Source organism: Leucopleurus acutus (assembly GCF_964270905.1).
Source record: "Leucopleurus acutus genome assembly, chromosome: X".
Lineage (NCBI taxonomy): Eukaryota > Metazoa > Chordata > Mammalia > Artiodactyla > Delphinidae > Leucopleurus > Leucopleurus acutus.
Genome location: NC_139148.1, coordinates 47485100 through 47503713, shown reverse-complemented (window position 1 = coordinate 47503713; position 18614 = coordinate 47485100). Strand labels below are relative to the sequence as shown.

The 18614-nt window shown below is 42.6% G+C and overlaps 1 protein-coding gene across 6 annotated transcripts in view; it reads right to left on the bottom strand.

Annotated features, from left to right (window-relative positions):
• The window catches only part of PFKFB1 (6-phosphofructo-2-kinase/fructose-2,6-biphosphatase 1), an 84590-nt gene that overhangs the window by 14548 nt on the left and 51428 nt on the right, over positions 1-18614 (bottom strand). For all 6 annotated transcript variants that reach the window (XR_014327092.1, XM_082864057.1, XM_082864055.1 and 3 more), the window contains exons 2-8: positions 13499-13624; positions 9558-9651; positions 8576-8642; positions 7203-7277; positions 6704-6760; positions 4672-4793; positions 1546-1753 (exon numbers count right to left, since the gene is read on the bottom strand). Coding sequence is in view for 5 of the 6 variants with exons in the window: in XM_082864057.1 (XP_082720183.1) it covers positions 1546-1753; positions 4672-4793; positions 6704-6760; positions 7203-7277; positions 8576-8642; positions 9558-9651; positions 13499-13624 (749 nt within the window). In the remaining variant the exon portion in view is untranslated. The remainder of the gene's footprint in view (positions 1-1545; positions 1754-4671; positions 4794-6703; positions 6761-7202; positions 7278-8575; positions 8643-9557; positions 9652-13498; positions 13625-18614) is intronic.

Here is an 18614-nt window from a genome sequence, read left to right as displayed (position 1 = left end):
TTGGATAGTGGACCGGGAGCACCCAGAGCGCTCCCTGGCACATAGTAAGTGAGAGCTACTGTGATTGGTGGTGGGTGACAGTTGATGGGAAACTGCTTTGTAAACAATGCATGGTGCACTGTGCCCTTTATCATGAAGGTTGGGGCCAGGCGTGTGCATGTACATGTGCACACTTGTGTTCAAGGAGGCATGTTGGGTGGAGATGGCCACGTGTCCAAACTGGGTGCTAAATTGTGCAGGCAAAGCCACGGACAGCCCTAACCAAGAGACCCCTGGCTGTAGGTGGTGCCACGGGCTAGGGTGGCTCCTCCAGTGGTCTCTGACTCTGCGAGAGAGGCGAGAGTCAGAGGTCAGAGTCTACCTCGAGGGGAGGCTACCAGTCTGAAAGTAACAGAAAATGATCCAGGAGGACCAGGCCTTCCGGTGTGATGCCTTGCCTGTGATACTGCCAGCTCTGCAGTGGGGGGAGGCTGAGGAGCAAGCATGAAGGCCTGGTTTTCAGTCCTGGCTCTGTCCTTTACTGGCTGTGTGACCAGGGGCCACTCTCTGTTCCTGTGTGGGCCTCAGCCTCCTCATCCATAAATCAGTGACAGTAATGGCCACTGCACAGAGCTGCTATGAAGATTAAATGAGGCCACACATGTGGAAGCAGACGGTGCCGTGAATGTGCAGAGGTGTCCAATAAGAGAGGACATTCCCTCCCTCCTGCACCTCATTTCCCACTTGTTCCACCCCAAGCCATCCTCCCAGCAAGAACAATAACTGTGTTAACAAGCCCAGGGTCAGGGCCAAATATGGGAAAATGTGTCTCTTTAATTGGCCAGCACCCATAATGTGCAGCTCACTATTCTCAGCTACAAAGAGACTCCCACCGTGAGGGTCAGAGATGGGCCAGAAATGGGGGGGATGGAGCCCAGGTGACCTGACTAGGAGGGCAGGAAAGGACAGGGGAGGGCTTCCTGGACCAGCTCATGGAGCAGGAGATGGGTCCTGGAAGGGGTGGAGCAGGGAGGGCAGAAAAGAAGCGGTAACTGGGGGAGGACAAGTGCTGACCCTGTGATAACCTGTAGTGGGGGTTTGGGGGAGTAGAATCAGCCCTGAGTAATGGAGAAGAAGACGGATTCAAAGGTGGGGCACTTTAAGGCAGGTATCTGTGCAAATGACGGTCACCAGCTGACAGAGGGGACAGAGGAGGACAGCCTCGGTGGGGAAGCTGCACAAGCAAAAGCAGAGTTGTGAGAAAGATGAGGGGACCAGTCAGGCAGGAGAGAGGGTGCTTATTGTAATGGGGCTGGAGGAGCAGCCAGATCTGGGAAGGCCTGGACCAAGCCATCGGACTTGCAGATGCTGTTGGCACTTGGGAGCCATTCAGTGGGTCAAAACTGAGTGGCTGATGGGGTGGAAGAGCAAGAGTGACCAGAACCTGCTTTTATCCTGCCACTGAGTACCCCCATCCTCAGGACCCAGGCAGCAGCCACCCCACCAACCCACAGCCCACCTGGACCAGATCAGCCAAAACCTCTGAGTGCATGGGGCCATCCCTACCTGCTTGCCCTGAGCTGAGAGGCCAGAGTCACCTCCGATGCGGCCTCTGAGGTTGAGTTCACTCTCACCGTGCCGGCATAGGTAGATGGAGCGGGGTGTGACGTGGATGTTCATGAGATAGTAGACTGTGCGGCTCTGGATGTGGTCCTGCAGTCGGTTCACCATGTAGCGTGTGCCCACGTCGAAGATCTTGATGTAGGACAGGTGGCTGGGCCAGCCCAAGCAGGAGCAAGGGCAGCTCAGGGGCTGATGTTGGAGAGGCTGATCCCAAGAGAAAGCCCCAACCACACACCCTGCCTTCAAGCTTCCTCCATAACCCAGCTCTCACCTACCTTTCCTCTGACAAGGTGCTATGCCTTGCCCTGTTCTGGGTACCTGTTCTAGAGACTTGGTTCCTGGCCACTCTGAGGAGCTCACTGCCTGCTACCATCTCCTTTTCTCTCCTTTCCTCAATCTCAGTTTGAGCCAGACTGTCTTTTTACTTTCACTCCTCACACTTCAGGCATCTAGGGTTCTCTCTTTTTTGGCTCACACTGCTGACATACTCAGAGAGAAACAGTAATCCTCTGTGTCCCTGACTGTCTCCAACATCTCACAGGCCACTTGCATTTGCTGACCATTTTGTGTGTATGTATGCACCTGGCAGGGGTGGGGGCTTCAAAGTGCGTAAATCCTCATAACCATCCTAGGAAGCAGAGATTATTATCTCTGATAGGTGAGGAAACTGAAACAGAGAGGAATTGATTTGCCTAATGTCAAACTCTCCAACCATCTCATCTATGACTCTCAGAACCTAAGTAGAAAATATCTGATGTAGCCTTGTTGCCTTGTTTCTGGTACTAGGTCCTGAGTGGCTCTAGGAGAACTTCCAAATTCTGTAGCTTAGTCTGACATTCTAGGTGCCTTCATACACTGGTCCTGCTTTGCCTCACCTCAGTGTTCCATGTCTATGCTCATAACTTCTCTGTTTCATTCTAGCCTTAATGCTTTTGCTGAAATATTCTCTGTACTCCTCTACTTTTATTCAGATTTAACTAGGCCATTGCAAGGTACTGTTCTCTTTCCTTGAAAATATGTTATTTGCCTGATTTCCAAAGTTGAGCTCCTATGCATCCATCCTTCAAGAACCAGTACATTCACTCTCTTTAGAAAGTTTTCTTTGAGCCCAGGATCATATGAAGTCATTTAAAGGTACTTCACATCAAAAGTCTTATAGTAGCTAATGCTTACCCCCATTATGTGTAATTTAAAATAAAAATTATAAGCTATATTATAACATGAAGAAGGTCTACTGAGTTCTGGTTATATTTTTTTCTGTTTTGACTACCTTGATGCTGTTTTTGAAATACAAACTATTAAAAGCTTTCAAGATTTTCTTTTCTTATTTTTGGTGGACTCTACCTTGCTGGTGCCCTAAACGCATGTCTAGTCCACCTACTGGGTAAACATGTTCTTCCAGACCTTTTCCTCCCAGTTGGACTGGGTCCCCTCTTCTGTGTTCCCCCACCCCACTTGCTTTACCATCACCACAATTCTGGTCAACTGCATACTCATTGTCTTCCTCAACCAACTGGGCATTCTATCAGAACAGAGATAGATAGACCTTCCCTCTTTGGGTTCCTAGGGCACAGCTTAGGAGTGGGCCTTGATGCATGGATTGTAAATGTCTGTTGATGGAAAAACGATTAGATAAAGCCAACTTTCAGAATCAGTTGTCTTCAGACCCAAACTGATTCATCAAACACCGAGTACCTGCAGCAGTCTAGGCCAAAGGCTAGGGGCTTTCTCAATGCTGTTCTTTCATTTTAGCTCCCCTCCTTCAAACTTCTTCCACCATATGCTACTATTCATACAGTGCCTTTGTGGAAATTTGAAAAAGTTTCCCCTACTCCAGTACACGTCTTGGTGAGAAAAGCAAGTGTACCCGTGATCTGGCACAGTGAACAATATTCACAATTGTACACAAGGTCCTGCCCCTTGACCTGAGTGTCTAAGCCTCATGTGGCACTTTTATGATATAGGGATGTGGGAGGAGGATAACCATGATGGAAGTTTGAAGACAAGAATTTGAGTATATATTCTGCTACTCACTCATTGTGTGGCCTCAGGTAAGCCCTTGCCCTGCTGTGGGTCTGTTTCCCCATCTAAGAAGTGAGGCAGTAACAATGCTCACCTCTGGGGACTTTGGTTGGACAAAGTTGGAAGGATGCTCTTTAAACTTCTTTGGGTGGTGATGACTGTTAGAAGTCTCCTTATACTTCTTACTTGGGGTCCAAAGGGTCTGAGTGACCAGGGTCTCTTCTCATCACAATCCATTTTGAAAGAAAGTGAGGTTCTGGGTATACCCTACGTCTAAAACTCACATCTTCCCTGTACTGCCAGCTAACACCTCTCCAATCTTTAGTTGATATTGTGAATGAAAGTTTCATATTTTTAATGTATCTTCCCATATGTCAAAGCACTATGGAAGCTACCTGAGGATAGAACCTACCCCTCTTGCCCTTATTTACACCCCCGATGTACACCATAGCCCAAAGAATCCAAATACTTACTGGTTGAAGGTGCATGCGTGTTGTGAAAACAGACATGATTAAGAGACAGAATATGTAGTTAGAATCCTAGCTCTACCCCCTGACTTGTGGTGGAAGCTTGAGCAAGTGGTTTCAGCTCTCTAAGATGTAATCTCCTCTTCTTGAAAATTTATGATCATAAGACCTATTTCAGCCTCCTTAACAGGGATGCCGAGGGGATTCAATGAAACAAAAAAGGTGAACATGTTTGGAAGCTGAAATGTCATCCATGTGTGAAGAATACTTTTGAAAACATAATAGCAACAACCACAGGAGAGAGGCATTTCTCCCCCCCTGAGATCAGGGTCCTAATATGTCCACATTGTTCAGGAAAACACTGCTTCAAGCCCCTTATGATGAACACCTTACACAACAAGGAATCACCACCTCATGGATAATTAGAGCTGGGAGGGCCCTTGAAGACAAATCAAGTACAGTTTCCTGATGTTACAAATAAAGTTGAGGCCCAGAGAAGGAAGGCATTCCTCCAGGTCCTACAGGACATCAAAACCGGGCTAAGGATCCTGACCTTTACTTTGGGGTTCTGGGTTCTTACCTGTCTAGTTCATCATCCAAGGGTTGGTAGTTGACCTCATAGCACTCAATTCTCTTTAGAAAGTCTTCCAGAACCTTTTCATGGTCACAGTCTATGTAATCAGGGCTGCCAAGTTTCACTTGCTGGAGGAAGGTAAAAGATGGAAGAACCATGGGAGACAGAGACTCCGACAGTGCCCTTGGGATGAATGCTTAGAGATCACTGAGTACAACATTCCTCATCATAAAGATGAGGAAGTTGAGACTTGGAGAAAGGTTCTTGCCCAAGTTTACAAAATCAGTCAGTTGAAGAGAATCTGTACTGTGTTAACACCTCATTCCTTATCCCTGTGTGCTCAAACAAGGTCTGTTACATTATATTCAGTTCACACACTGTTTAAGAGAAACATTTATAAGTGGCCTGGAAATTGTGGTGTGAGAAATGGTTGAAGAAAAGGAACAGGAGATCTTGGCTGGGGATCATAATGGCTTACATGTATTGAGTGTTTACTGGGATAACATGGCATATATTGGCTTTAGATTTCTGAGGGGCTGGCAACTCCTAATCCCTTAATATATCTACCTTCTCCACCCACATTCACCATCTCAGTGAATGTCACTATCATCTACTCAAGTCACCTGAGCCTAAAATGAATCTGGGAGTCATCCTAGATGTGTCTCTTTCTATCATCCCCCACCTCTTAGAAGGTACCAAATCTTCCCCCCTGTATCTTCTAAATATCTCTCCAGCTGGCCTCCATCCATTTCCTGGATGCTCACTCTAGCTTTGTGACTGGTTACTCTGTCTATAGTCTAGTTACTTTCCCATACTAGCAGCCAGAAGGATATTTCTAACATGCACATCTGAATATGGAATTCCTCTGCTTGAAACCCTTCACCATTTCCTCACATCTTTTAGGACAAAGTATGAAATATTTTAGCAGGTGACTCATTGCTTGTTATGATTGGGCCCCAAATGATTTCTTCATCCTCCTCTCCCATTGCCCTTCTAGACCTCCACACACTTTGCTTTAGACAACCTAGGCTATTTCTAGTTCCCCATAGATGCCATACTTAGTATATGCTATCCCCCTATTTTCCATTCTTTACTTGCCAAATTCCTATGCATTCTTCAAGATGAAGGTCAGCTATTACCTTCATTGAGAAGCCTTCCCATGCAAGGTTAGGTCCTCAACACTGTGCTGCCACAGCCTCCTTTGTTTCTTCATCTCAGCACTGATCTCACAGAATTATGTCTATAAAATTGTCAGTCTCCCTCACTAGACTGTGAGCTCAAGGGCCAGGCACTCCCCTATCTATTTCTGTCTCTAGTACCCAGAATGGTTCAACCCAGGTGTATGTATTCAATTTATGTTTAATCAACAAATGGATGGATAGGTGGATGGATGAAAAGGAAAGAGAGTACTTGGACATATTCTATGCCTCAAGAGGCAAAATTAGGACCAATGAGTGGAAATTACAGGGAGGCAGATTTCAGATTGATTGGACTGCACTTAATGAAGGCAATGAGCTTTCACACTGGAGGTACAAAGAGAAAATCTACACAAACAATTAGCTAAGATTTCAAGTTTCTGATGAAGTGTTGAAGGAGGTGACTTTTAAGGTCACCTCTGTCCCCAAGATACAGTAATTTAATGAAATAGGGAACAATAAAATGTAGTGAGTGAACTAAATCTAGACCACATGCCTAGAAACTGTAGAAAAGAGCAGTGATAGCTCTGATATGAATTGTGGGTCAGAAAAAAGAGCTTTCAAGGCAGACATCCAAGCTTGAGGTCCAGTCCCAGTTCTACCTCTTCCTGGCTGTATGAACACTTGACAACTTACCTCTCCTCTTGGAACCTTAGTTTCCTCTCCAATACTTAAAGGAATTTCACAGAATCATTGTATGCCAGGATGATCAGGGAATACTTCCTATAGGAAGTGGGAGGAGAAGCTCAGGGAAGATACCTCCTTTAACTGCACAGAGGTATTTCTAGGTATGATCCAAATCTGAGACAAAATAAGAAGGAAAGGTGACCGGTGCTCCTTACCCTGATGTTTTCTGCAATGACGTCAGGGTCATTACAAATAGACTCGATGAAAAAGACCTATAAAAGAAACAGAAGAAAGATTTCCAGCAAGGAATTATGTTTGGTAGGAGTCAAACATAGCTTGACCCCTTCTCAATGGCTCTGAGTCATCTTTAGAGGTATCTCTGACAACATAATTTCATACAGTGGTGCTTTCAGGATTCTGAGTTTTATGAGTCAGATTGGCCCTGAATTGTAGTGGTTCTCTCTCCTCCTTCCTCATACCCACCCCCACAGTGTCAGCTTGTCAGCAGTTATCTTCCATTGCCTAATGTGGCACCTCTTCTTTCCTGTTCTGTTCTGTTTTGATGCTTCTAACTGTGACCTGGAAAATCCTACAACTAAATTAAAATGCTGACCCTATGGTAGCTGATTTGGCATCTCTTCCTCCCCTGGTTTGCCTTTCTTTGGTGTTTGTTAAATGAGTAGGCTCTAGATAAGAGTTAGAGAGTTACTCTACCTTGTAACCATGTTCTTTAGCAAACTGCAGAATCAGTGACCGTCGTTCTCTGGTAGTGTTGGTGGCATCAAAAACCTAGAGGCACACGATGAGATTGGTTTGCTCTGAATCTGGCTCTGATAGAATGCCTACTCTTTGACCATCTCTGTGCTAAGTACAGGGCTTCCAGAAGGGGATAAAACTTGAACAGGGTTTTGAAGGATTTGGAAATGGCTTATATCAATTTCTCAAACACTCATTGAGCCCTCACTGCCTGCCCAGAAATGTAGCAGACTCTGTAGACATAATAAAGCAAGAGGAAAATGGTGGGGGTTTATTAGAGTTATTTTACAGGTAAAGTAGCTGAGGCTTAGAGGAAGTGTTTGCCTTAACCAATGTCACAGAGAGACAAACTGTCACAAACTCTGACAAAGCAGAGTTGGAACCAATTCTCTCAACTCCTAGGTGAAGCTTCTTCCTTCCCTATCACTTTGGAGCTCTTTGAAGCACTTTTAGAATTTGCAAATCTCAAAGGTCTATGAGATTAAATTGATTAAATGTTTAGCTAAATCTCTAGAACTTAAAAATGTTTGTATTGCAGTCAAATTCTAGTGTAGTCCTGCTGAATTCTTGGGGATGGAGTGGTAGTGTATACTGGTTAAGGGTGTAGATTCTGGGGACTTCCCTGGTGGTCCAGTGGTAAAGAATCAGCCTTCCAAAATAGGGGATGCAGATTCGATCCCTGGTCAGGGAACTAAGATCCCACATGACGCGGGGCAACTAAGCCCATGTGTCACAACTACTGAGCTCACGTGCCTCAACTAGAGAGACTGCGTGCCACAAACTACAGAGCCCACACTCTCTGGAACCCGCGTGCCACAACTACAAAGCCCATGCACCCTGGAGCCTTTGCGCCACAACTAGAGAAGAGAAAACCCACACGCCACAATGAGAGAGAAGCCTGTGCAGCACAGTGAATAGCCCATGCACCGCAATGAAAGATCCTGCGTGGTGCAACAAAAGATCCTGCAAGCCTCAACAAAGATCCCATGTGCCGCAACTAAGACCTGACACAGCCAATAAATAAATAAATAAACAAATTTTTTTAAAAAAAGAAAGAAAAAAGGAGTGTAGATTCTGGAGCTATACAACCTGTATTCCAGTTCTGGCCTGCCACCTTGGTAAAATATTTAATTATTTAATCTCTCTGCACGACATTCTTCTGGGCTATAAAATGGAGTATAATAACAATATCTATCTCATGGGGGAGGGTGGAAATTAAATAAATATGTGCAAAGTGCTTAGAACAATGTTTAGAACATAGTAAATGCTCAATATATATTAGCTCTTCTCCAACCCAGCAGAAACCTAAGAAAAAATGCAAATTTCTTTACCGCAACATGACCTTCCTCACAGCTGAGATAGTTATGGACATCTTTCAGGGCTGCTATGGCACATTGCCTGAAAAAGATGAAGGAAGAAACAGAAACAACCATTATACCCAAAATGGTCTCCTCTCTATTTTTCTGAATTATCTTTTGCACTATCTCTTAGATGTCCTACATTAAATTATTCATCTGTTGAATATCTACAAAGGGTGTCCTATATTCTAGGTACAAGCACAGAGAGGTCACACAGTTGAAAATGTGCTATGACAAGCACAGAGAGGTCACACCGTTGAAAATATGCTATGACAAGCACAGAGAGGTCACACAGTTGAAAATGGCTCTGTGTAGACATTTTAGGTGCAGGTATAAAGTAACATACCCAGGAAAAGTTGACTAATGACAGAGCCATAGTATTAAGGGCTCCAAACCTTGAACTAATAGCGCTCAAGCTGAATTGGTTCTTGAACCCAAGAAGAGCCTGAATATATGGTCTGTGAAGGAGAAGGCATTCCTGGCATATGTAACAGGGCAAGCACAGGTAATAATGTGGAAATGTATTTATGCTTTTGGCAAAAATCTGGTTAGTGATTACTCTTTGCTGAGTTCTATTAAGAGGATATGGATCAATAAATGAGACCCAGGCTCTGTTCTGGAAGTGCTCAGAGTCTTGTAGAGGAGAGACAACTTGAGGTTGAATGGATGAGACTGGAGTGGGCCAAGCTACTGAGACTCTTATTTTAAATTCTAGGCTAAGTTTCCACTCTCTCTTGTCAGAAGTAGGAAACTGTTAAAAGTTCTTAAGCAGGGGATGGATATGACCAGAAATAAGCTTTGGTTAAGATAGTAGAAGGGCTGTCCTAACCACCCTTTGAGACTCTAGGTGGACTCCTTGCTAACCCAAGTTGCTCTGCCCTACTCCCCCATCATTTGAACAAAGGTCTCCCTCAGCCAGGGGGCAGCACAGGTCTTTAAAATATTAGGTACTCACTTCCTGATAAGTAGGGCCTCCATGTTGTCTGGGAGAAAGAATTCGTAGTTCTTGTAGCTCACTGCCTCTCGTCGATACTGGCCTAAATTAAACACTGAAAGCAGGAGCCCTGGTGAAGAGGTTGGGAAGATCCCAGTGGCAAAATAATGTCCTTTCTTGGAGGTAGCTCAGAGGTAAAAGAAGGTATAGTTTGTAGCTATATAATATGTTTACAAAGCTTCAAATTATGGCCACCAGCTCATTTACTCCTTACAACAACCCTGAAAAGTAGGAATCATCATTCCCATTTATAAATGAGGAAATCAAGGGAGTAACTCTCATAGCTAATAAGTGGAGAGATGGGATTCAAACCCAGGACTGTTTGGTTCCAAAGCTGGTGATCTTTCCACTATTCCATTTTAACATAAACTCCAAACCTTTTAATGCCCATAGTATTACTATATATTATTACTGTGTTCTGTACATTACTGCATTGGAAAGATAAAGAAATTGGAACCCAGGGAGTAAAATCCGTCAAGGGTCAAACATTGAGTCAGCTGGGGACATAACTAGACTGGGCCTCCTGAATCCTAGTCCAATGTTGTTACATTTTCTGTATCAAGACAGAGAGTCTAGATTTATTGCCTTCTTTAGGCCACACTTTCTCATTTGTAATGGTGAAAAATCAGAGAGGAGGGAAGGAAAGGGGGAAAGAGGGGATAATAGGCAAAGAGGTAATGTAATATTTTCTTCATTCATCCAATAAATAGTTTCTCATGCCTACTTTGTGAATCAGGACATGAGTTCTGGGGTGTCAGAGATGAAACAGATCTGCATGATGGGGCCCCAAGGAGCTCACAGTCTAGCATGTAGGAAAGAGAGTAAACAGTAAATCAGTAAACAGAGAGCTCTCACCCAGTGTGTTAAGTGCTCTGACAGAGCCATGCAAAAGAGCAAGGAGGAAGGAAAGACTAACTAAGCTTGGGGTGATCTCAGATGGTTTCTTGGAAAAAGCAGCATTTGTACCAATCTTTATAGGAAGGCAGGCCTTTTATTGGTAGGCATGGGGTGTGGGAGAGGGGAACAAAGACATTCCAGGTAGAGGAAGAGTTTGAGCAAAGGTATGGCATTGGCAGGAGGCAGAACATGAGACATCCACTGTGACTGAGGCCTGTGAGGCTGTCAGAGACTGACTGTGGAGGGCCTTGAATGATAGGCTAAGGAGCTTGGATTTAAACCTGCAGGCCAAGGGAACCCTTGGTGGCTATAGATATGGTCATCTTGGCATTTGAAACATGACTCTGAGGGCCTCTGTGCAAGTAGAACAGATGGGAAGCAGGTGCATTAGATCAGAGACCCATCTGACACTGTCCCATGTGCCCCTATGCTCAGCAGAGGCTCCTCAGAGCCTGCAGTCCTACAAGAACTACTCCTTCTTCCCTTCTCTTCTTCCAATGTTCTACTCCTCCCACAGGACACACCCAGCTCAAATACACCCTATCTGGAAGCTTTCACTGCCTTCCAGTAGGTGATTTCCTCTGTGAGGCCCATCAGTATCCTGTTCTGGGATTCTTCAGTGACATGTTGTATTCTTATGCATCCCAGCCAGATGGAGAAATCTTCAAGGACAGGTTGTGAATCTCATCCAGTTTTGCATCTCCAGTGCATAGTATGGGTTTTGGCACATGGAAAACCACTGGGGAACTCTTCACCAGTGAATTAGAGAAAGAGAAAGTGCATGAAGAGAAAGAAGAAATGGGAGAAGGGGAGGAGAATACTTGGAGAGAGGGAGGGAAGGGGGAAGAGAGATAGGGTGTTGGTATGGTCAAGGGAAATAAGAGGAAGAGTGTGGAGGAGAGCACAGGGCCAATGTGGGTTCTTTCTTCTTCCCATCAGTAGCACCAAGTATCAGACCTGCCACAGTGAGTGTCAGGCTTTGGAATCAACCAGATGTGGGTTCATATTCTGGTTCCATCACTTAGTGACCATGTGCCTTTAGACAAGACACGTCACCTCTTGGGCATTAATTTCATCAACTGTGGAATGATAATACTAGTTCTTCCTACATGGGTGTTTTAGAACTTAAGAATAGAGTCTGTCATACAGAGTGAAGCAAGTCAGAAAGAGAAAAACAAATACCATATGCTAACACATATATATGGAATCTAAAAAACAAACAAACAAGAAAAGGTTCTGAAGAACCTAGGGGCAGGACAGGAATAAAGACACAGACGTAGAGAATGGACTTGAAGACATGGGGAGGGGGAAGGGGAAGCTGGGACCAAGTGAGAAACTGGCATGTACATATATACACTACCAAATATAAAATAGATAGCTAGTGGGAAGCAGCTGCATAGCACAGGGAGATCAGCTCTGTGCTTTGTGACCACCTAGAGGGGTGAGATAGGGAGGGTGGGAAGGAGATGAAAGAGGGAGGGGATATGGGGATATATGTATACTTATAGCTGATTCACTTTGTTATACAGCAGAAGCTAACACAACATTGTAAAGCAATTATACTCCAATAAAGTTTAAAAACTAGATGTGAGTTCTCTGAGGGCAGGGATCCAACATCCAACAAGGGCCTTGGCACAACTGTGTGCTCAGCAAATAATTACTGACTGAGTGAGCAAGTGATTGCCCAAGAAGAACTGTTTTCCACACTGGGGAGCAGTGCTCCTTTCCACAAGAGACAGAGGCTAAGCACTTGTGTACCAGTGTACCAGTAAAGGAGGAACACAGTCCCGGTAATAATTTTCAGCTAAGTTGATATATGTTAAAAGCATCAATAGTCATTGGGGGATAAATAAAAACTTTTGGTAGACTTTCTTGTATTTACTGATTTTATTCTGAATTACGTATGATGTAGGGGATACCCTAACTTTTAGCGTTTAGAGACTCTAAATGTCTTAATTTGGTCCTACTTAAGCAATAGAAATTAACATGATCTAGTCCCCTACCCCAGAGCAGCTCCTGGGGAGAGAGACCCAGACACACAACACACTACAACAACACACTATGTAACTAAGGTTGGCATAGAGGGGTCTGTAGGAAGCATTGGTGTGGGAGCCCAGAGAAACATAGTCTTCCTAGGGGCAACAGAGGAATCAAATAGGAATGGGGATACAGTGTGGGTGATAGAGAAATCAAATGGAGAATAGAAAAATATGATTGCTAAATAAGAGGTAGTAAGCAGAAAAGAGATCACATTGGGGAGAAAGGAAATCTGGAAGTAGGGAGTGAGGGAGGAGGCTGACAGGCAGGGAAGGAGACCCCTCTGGAGGCGGAAAGAGGCAGGATCACTTCCAGCTGGGGAGGGGGAGCAAATAGGCTCAGACATAAGGAGAGGCTTGGAGAGAGTGGACGCCTTCTGGACAGGAGAGGTGAGCTAAAGTGCCCTGCTTTACTGAAGACCTTGTGGGGGACTCCAGGCTGGGGCTTTGAGGTGCTTGACTCCACACACCCCTAAAATTTAAAGAAAACCTTAAGGTTGTGAAGAAATGGTAATGCTAATAAGAATCGTATTTTTGGTGTAGAAGTAATAATAAAGGTGATAAAAGTAGTATGTTACTCATAGGGTTTTTTTCAGGTCTTACAAAAATCGTGCTCCTTGAAAACAGATATTTAATCTTTGTAGTTTTCTTATGCTTAGCAGCTATCACAGGATTGGGCACAGATTACGTACTTAAGAAATTGTAAAAATTTATGAGGTTAGTGGTGGTGGTGGTGGTGGTGGTGGTGGTGGTGGTGCTATAGTAGTAGTAGTAGTAGTAGCAGTAGTAGTAGTAGTAGTTGTAGTAGAGCAGCAGCAGCAGCAGTAATAGTATTAGTCCTAATACTGTTAATAATGTTTTGAGACATTCCTTTACTCGTGGTTTTGCCCTTTTGAGGTCAGCTACCTTACTGTATTTTCCATAATTGGCCTATAGAGGGCTGTAGAACAAAGGCTTTCAGGGACATACCTTTAGTTGGTGTTCCTATCCAGTTGAGATATCGTGTGAGCTTCGTGGAGATGTAGGTCTTTCCTCGAGCTGGTAAACCCACCATTATCACCATCGTGGGGGAATTTGTAAACTGAGGTATGGATGCTGGAAGACAAACAGAACCTCAAATCTTATCCCCAGGTTCACATGATATTCTGGTATCAACTCAGAGCTGTAGAATTGGAATGAGCATCTCGCCCACCATTAGAACAAGGAAAACAAAAACTGGAAAATTGCAAATTGTTCTCTATTGAATTCATGAGCAAACTGAGATTGCAATGCTAAAAGCTAACCCAAAATCTGTAGACATAGGCATCTACAGGGAACAACAGGGCCCAGGTACTTGCTTATCTTTTGCAGATACTACTGAATAATATGTAGTCATAAGAAGATAACAGCTAAAATTTGTTAATGAATTGCTAAAAGTTGGTTGTGTGTTAGTGTGAGAATGTGAAACCCCTGGGGGCTGTAGACATAGGTGGTTTTGAATCCTCTTGCAGACTTTCCCCCTAAGAAGTCCACCAGGTGCTGGCAGGGAAGAATAAGAATCCGGAGAAAGATATTCTATAGTTCTGGTTTGGGGGAGGGAAACAGAACAGCATCCATTGCTGAAACTGTGCCCAAAGCATTCTGCCTTTATACACTGCAGAGCAAAGGCCTTAACCTTCACAGGGAAAGGTAATAAAACTGTAGTCTGAGCACACTGGTGGAAATTCACTGCAGCTAGCAGAGAGGAATACCCAACACCACTAAAACTCTGCCCAGACCAATCTACTCTATCTCCCCTAGGGAAAACAAGCCTTGCTCTGCAGAAGGAATGGCAATAGGAACTGAGGGCACAGGTGGAAACTCACCACCACAGGTGAAGGAGAAAATTTGAAAAAATGCTATAACCCAGGAGGGATAGGAATATGTGCTAGGCTCACAGTTATATTTAGAGGAGGGGCAGGAACATTTGGGAAAGTCACACCTCTATGACTCAGGATAAGCCTGCCTAAGACTGAGACTTAATCAAAATAACATAGTATGTCCCTAGTCCCCTATTCTCCACTACAAGGCTAAAATAAATCAAGTAAAATAATAGCAGACTTTATTTTTAAAGAATGCAAGAGGTAAGTTACCTCCAGAGAGCAGCACAAAGGGAAGAATCAAGGAAAGAAAAAAACATAGTCTGAAGAGACAAAAAAATCATCAGGACAAGACTCAGTTATGACACATTTTGGAATTTCCAACAGACAACTTAAAATAGCTGTGATTAATATGATTAAGTACTTTTCTATATTGAAAAAGGTAGACAACATGCAAGATAAGATAGCAGCAAGGGATAAAATGTATAAGAAAGAATCATATATAAATACAAGAGAAAAAACACATTAACAGATCTGAAGAATGCCTTCAGTGTGCTTATTAGTGAACTAGACACAGCTGAGGAATAAGCGAAATTGAAGCTAGAACAATAGAAATTACACAAACTGAAATGCAGAGAAAAAATAAAGAGTAAAAAAAGAAAACAGAACAAAACATCCAAGAGCTTTGGGACACTATCAAATTAGAATACTAGAAGGAGAAGAGAGAGAGAATGGAGAAAAAATATTTGAATAAATAATTGCTGAAATTTTTCATAATTAGCAATTGATATAAACCCCAGATCCAAGTATCTCAGAGAACACAAAGCAGGGTAAATAAAATTTGTAAAAGAGCCACATCACACCCAGACATATCAAATTCAAACTGCAGAAAAACAGGCAAAATAAAATATTGAAGGCAGTCAGGGAAAAAGGGTGGACGGAACACCTTACATACAGAAGAACAAGAATAATTACACAAGACTTCGTACCAGAGTCACATAAGCCAAAAATAGGGAATGAAACCTTTAACATACTGAAAGTAAAAACCCTGCCAATCCAAATCTAAATTCAGCAAAAATGTCCTTCAAAAATAAAGGCAACCACCTTCACACCCTCCCTCCCTCCGTCCTTTCTTTCTTTCCTTCTTTCTTTCTTTCTTTCTTTCCTTCTTTCTTTCTACTTCTACTAATTATTTCTTTCTACATTTTCTCCCTTTTATTCTGAGCAGTGTGGATGAAAGGCTCTTGGTGCTGCAGCCAGGAGTCAGTGCTGTGCTTCTGAGGTGAGAGAGCCAGCTTCAGGACACTGGTCCACAAGAGACCTCCCAGCTCCACGTAATATCAAACAGTGAAAATCACACAGAGATCTCCATCTCAACACCAATACACAGCTACACTCAACAACCAGCAAGCTACAGTACTGGACACGCTATGCCAAACAACAAGCAAGACAGGAACACAACCCCACCAATCAGCAGAGACGCTGCCTAAAATCATAATAAGTCCACAGACACCCCAAAACACACCACCAGATGTGGAACTGCTCACCGGAAAGCCACAATCCAGCCTCATCCACCAGAACACAGGCACTAGTCTCCTCCACCAGGAAGCCTACACAACCCACTGAACCAAACTTAGCCACTGGGGACAGAAACCAAAAACAATGGGAACTACGAACCTGCAGCCTGCTAAACGGAGACCCCAAACACAGTAAGATAAGCAAAATGAGAAGACAGAAATACACACAGCAGATAAAGGAGCAAGACAAAAACCCACCAGACCTAACAAATGAAGAGGAAATAGGCAGTCTACTTGAAAAAGAATTCAGAATAATGATAGTAAAGATGATCCAAAATCTTGGAAATAGATTAGAGAAAATGCAAGAAACATTTAACAAGTACCTAGAAGAACTAAAGATGAAACAAACAATGATGAACAACACAATAAATGAAACTAAAAATACTCTAGATGGGATCAATAGCAGAATAACTGAGGCAGAAGAACGGATAAGTGACCTGGAGGATAAAATGGTGGAAATAACTACTGCAGAGCAGAATAAAGAAGAAAGAATGAAAGAACTGAGGACAGTCTCAGAGACCTCTGGAACAAAATTAAACGCACCAACATTCGAATTATAGGGGTTCCAGAAGAAGAAGAGAAAAAGAAAGGGACTGAGAAAATATTTGAAGAGATTATAGTTGAAAACTTCCCTAATATGGGAAAGGAAATACTTAATCAAGTCCAGGAAGAACAGAGAGTCCCATACAGGATAAATCCAAGGACAAATATGCAAAGAAACATATTAATCAAACTGTCAAAAATTAAATACAAAGAAAACATATTAAAAGCAGCAAGGGAAAAACAACAAATAACACACAGGGGAATCCCCATAAGGTTAACAGCTGATCGTTCAGCAGAAACTCCACAAGCCAGAAGGGACTGGCAGGACATATTTAAAGTGATGAAGGAGGAAAACCTGCAACTAAGATTACTCTACCCAGCAAGGATCTCATTCAGATTTGATAGCGAGATTAAAATCTTTACAGACAAGCAAAAACTGAGAGAGTTCAGCACCACCAAACCAGCTTTACAACAAATGCTAAAGGAACTTCTCTAGGCAAGCAACACAAGAGAAGGAAAAGACCTACAATAACGAACTCAAAACAATTAAGAAAATGGGAATAGGAACATACATTTCGATAATTACCTTAAATGTAAATGGATGAAATGCTCCCACCAAAAGACACAGATTGGCTGAATGGATACAAAAACAAGACCCATATATATGCTGTCTACAAGAGACTCACTTCAGACCTAGAGACACATACAGACTGAAAGTAAGGGGATGGAAAAAGATATACCATGCAAATGCAAACCCAAGGAAATCTGGAGTAGCACTTCTCATATCAGACAAAATAGACTTTAAAATAAAGACAATTAGAAGACACAAAGGAGGACACTACATAATGATCAAGGGATCCATCCAAGAAGAAGATATAACAATTGTAAATATTTATGCACCCAACATAAGAGCACCTCAATACATAAGGCAAATACTAACAGCCATAAAAGGGGAAATCGATAGTAACACATTCATAGTAGGGGAATTTAACACCCCACTTTCACCCATGGACAGATCATCCAAAATGAAAATAAATAAGGAAACACAAGCTTTGAATGATACCTTAAACAAGATGGACTTAATTGATATTTATAGGACATTCCATCCAAAAACAACAGAATACACATTTTTCTCAAGTGCTTATGGAACATTCTCCAGGATAGATTATATCTTGGGTCACAAATCAAGCCTTGGTAAATTTAAGAAAATTGAAATTGTATCAAGTATCTTTTCCAACCACAACACTATGAGACTAGATATCAATTACAGGAAAAGACCTGTAAAAACTACAAACACATGGAGCTAAACAATAAACTAATTAATAACGAAGTGATCACTGAAGAAATCAAAGAGGAAATCAAAAAATACATAGAAACAAATGACAATGGAGACACGACGGCTCAAAATCTATGGGATGCAGCAAAAGCAGTTCTAAGAGGGAAGTTTATAGAAATAAAATGCTACCTTAAGAAACAGGAAACATCTTGAATAAACAACCTAACCTTGTACCTAAAGCAACTAAAGAAAGAACAACAAAAAAAAAACCCAAACTTAGAAGAAGGAAAGAAATCATAAAAATCAGATCAGAAATAAATGAAAAAGAAATGAAGGAAACGATAACAAAGATCAACAAAACTAAAAGCTGGTTCTTTGAGAAGATAAACAAAATTGATAAATCATTAGCCAGACTCTTCAAGAACAAAAGGAAAAAGACTCAACTCAATGGAAATAGAAATGAAAAAGGAGAAGTAACAACTGACACTGCAAAAATACAAAAGATCATGAGACATTACTACAAGCAACTCTATGCCAATAAAATGGACAAGCTGGAAGAAATGGACAAATTCTTCGAAATGGACACCCTGCCAATACTGAACCAGGAAGAAATGGAAAATATGAACAGACCAATCACAAGCATTGAAATTGAAACTATGATTAAAAATCTTCCAAAAAAAAAATCTTCCAACAAACAAAAGCCCAGGACCAGGTGGCTACACAGATGAATTATATCAAACATTTAGAGAACAGATAACACCTACTCTTCTTAAACACTTCCAAAATATAGCAGAGAGAGAAACACTCCCAAACTCATTCTACAAGGCCACCATCACCTTGATACCAAAACC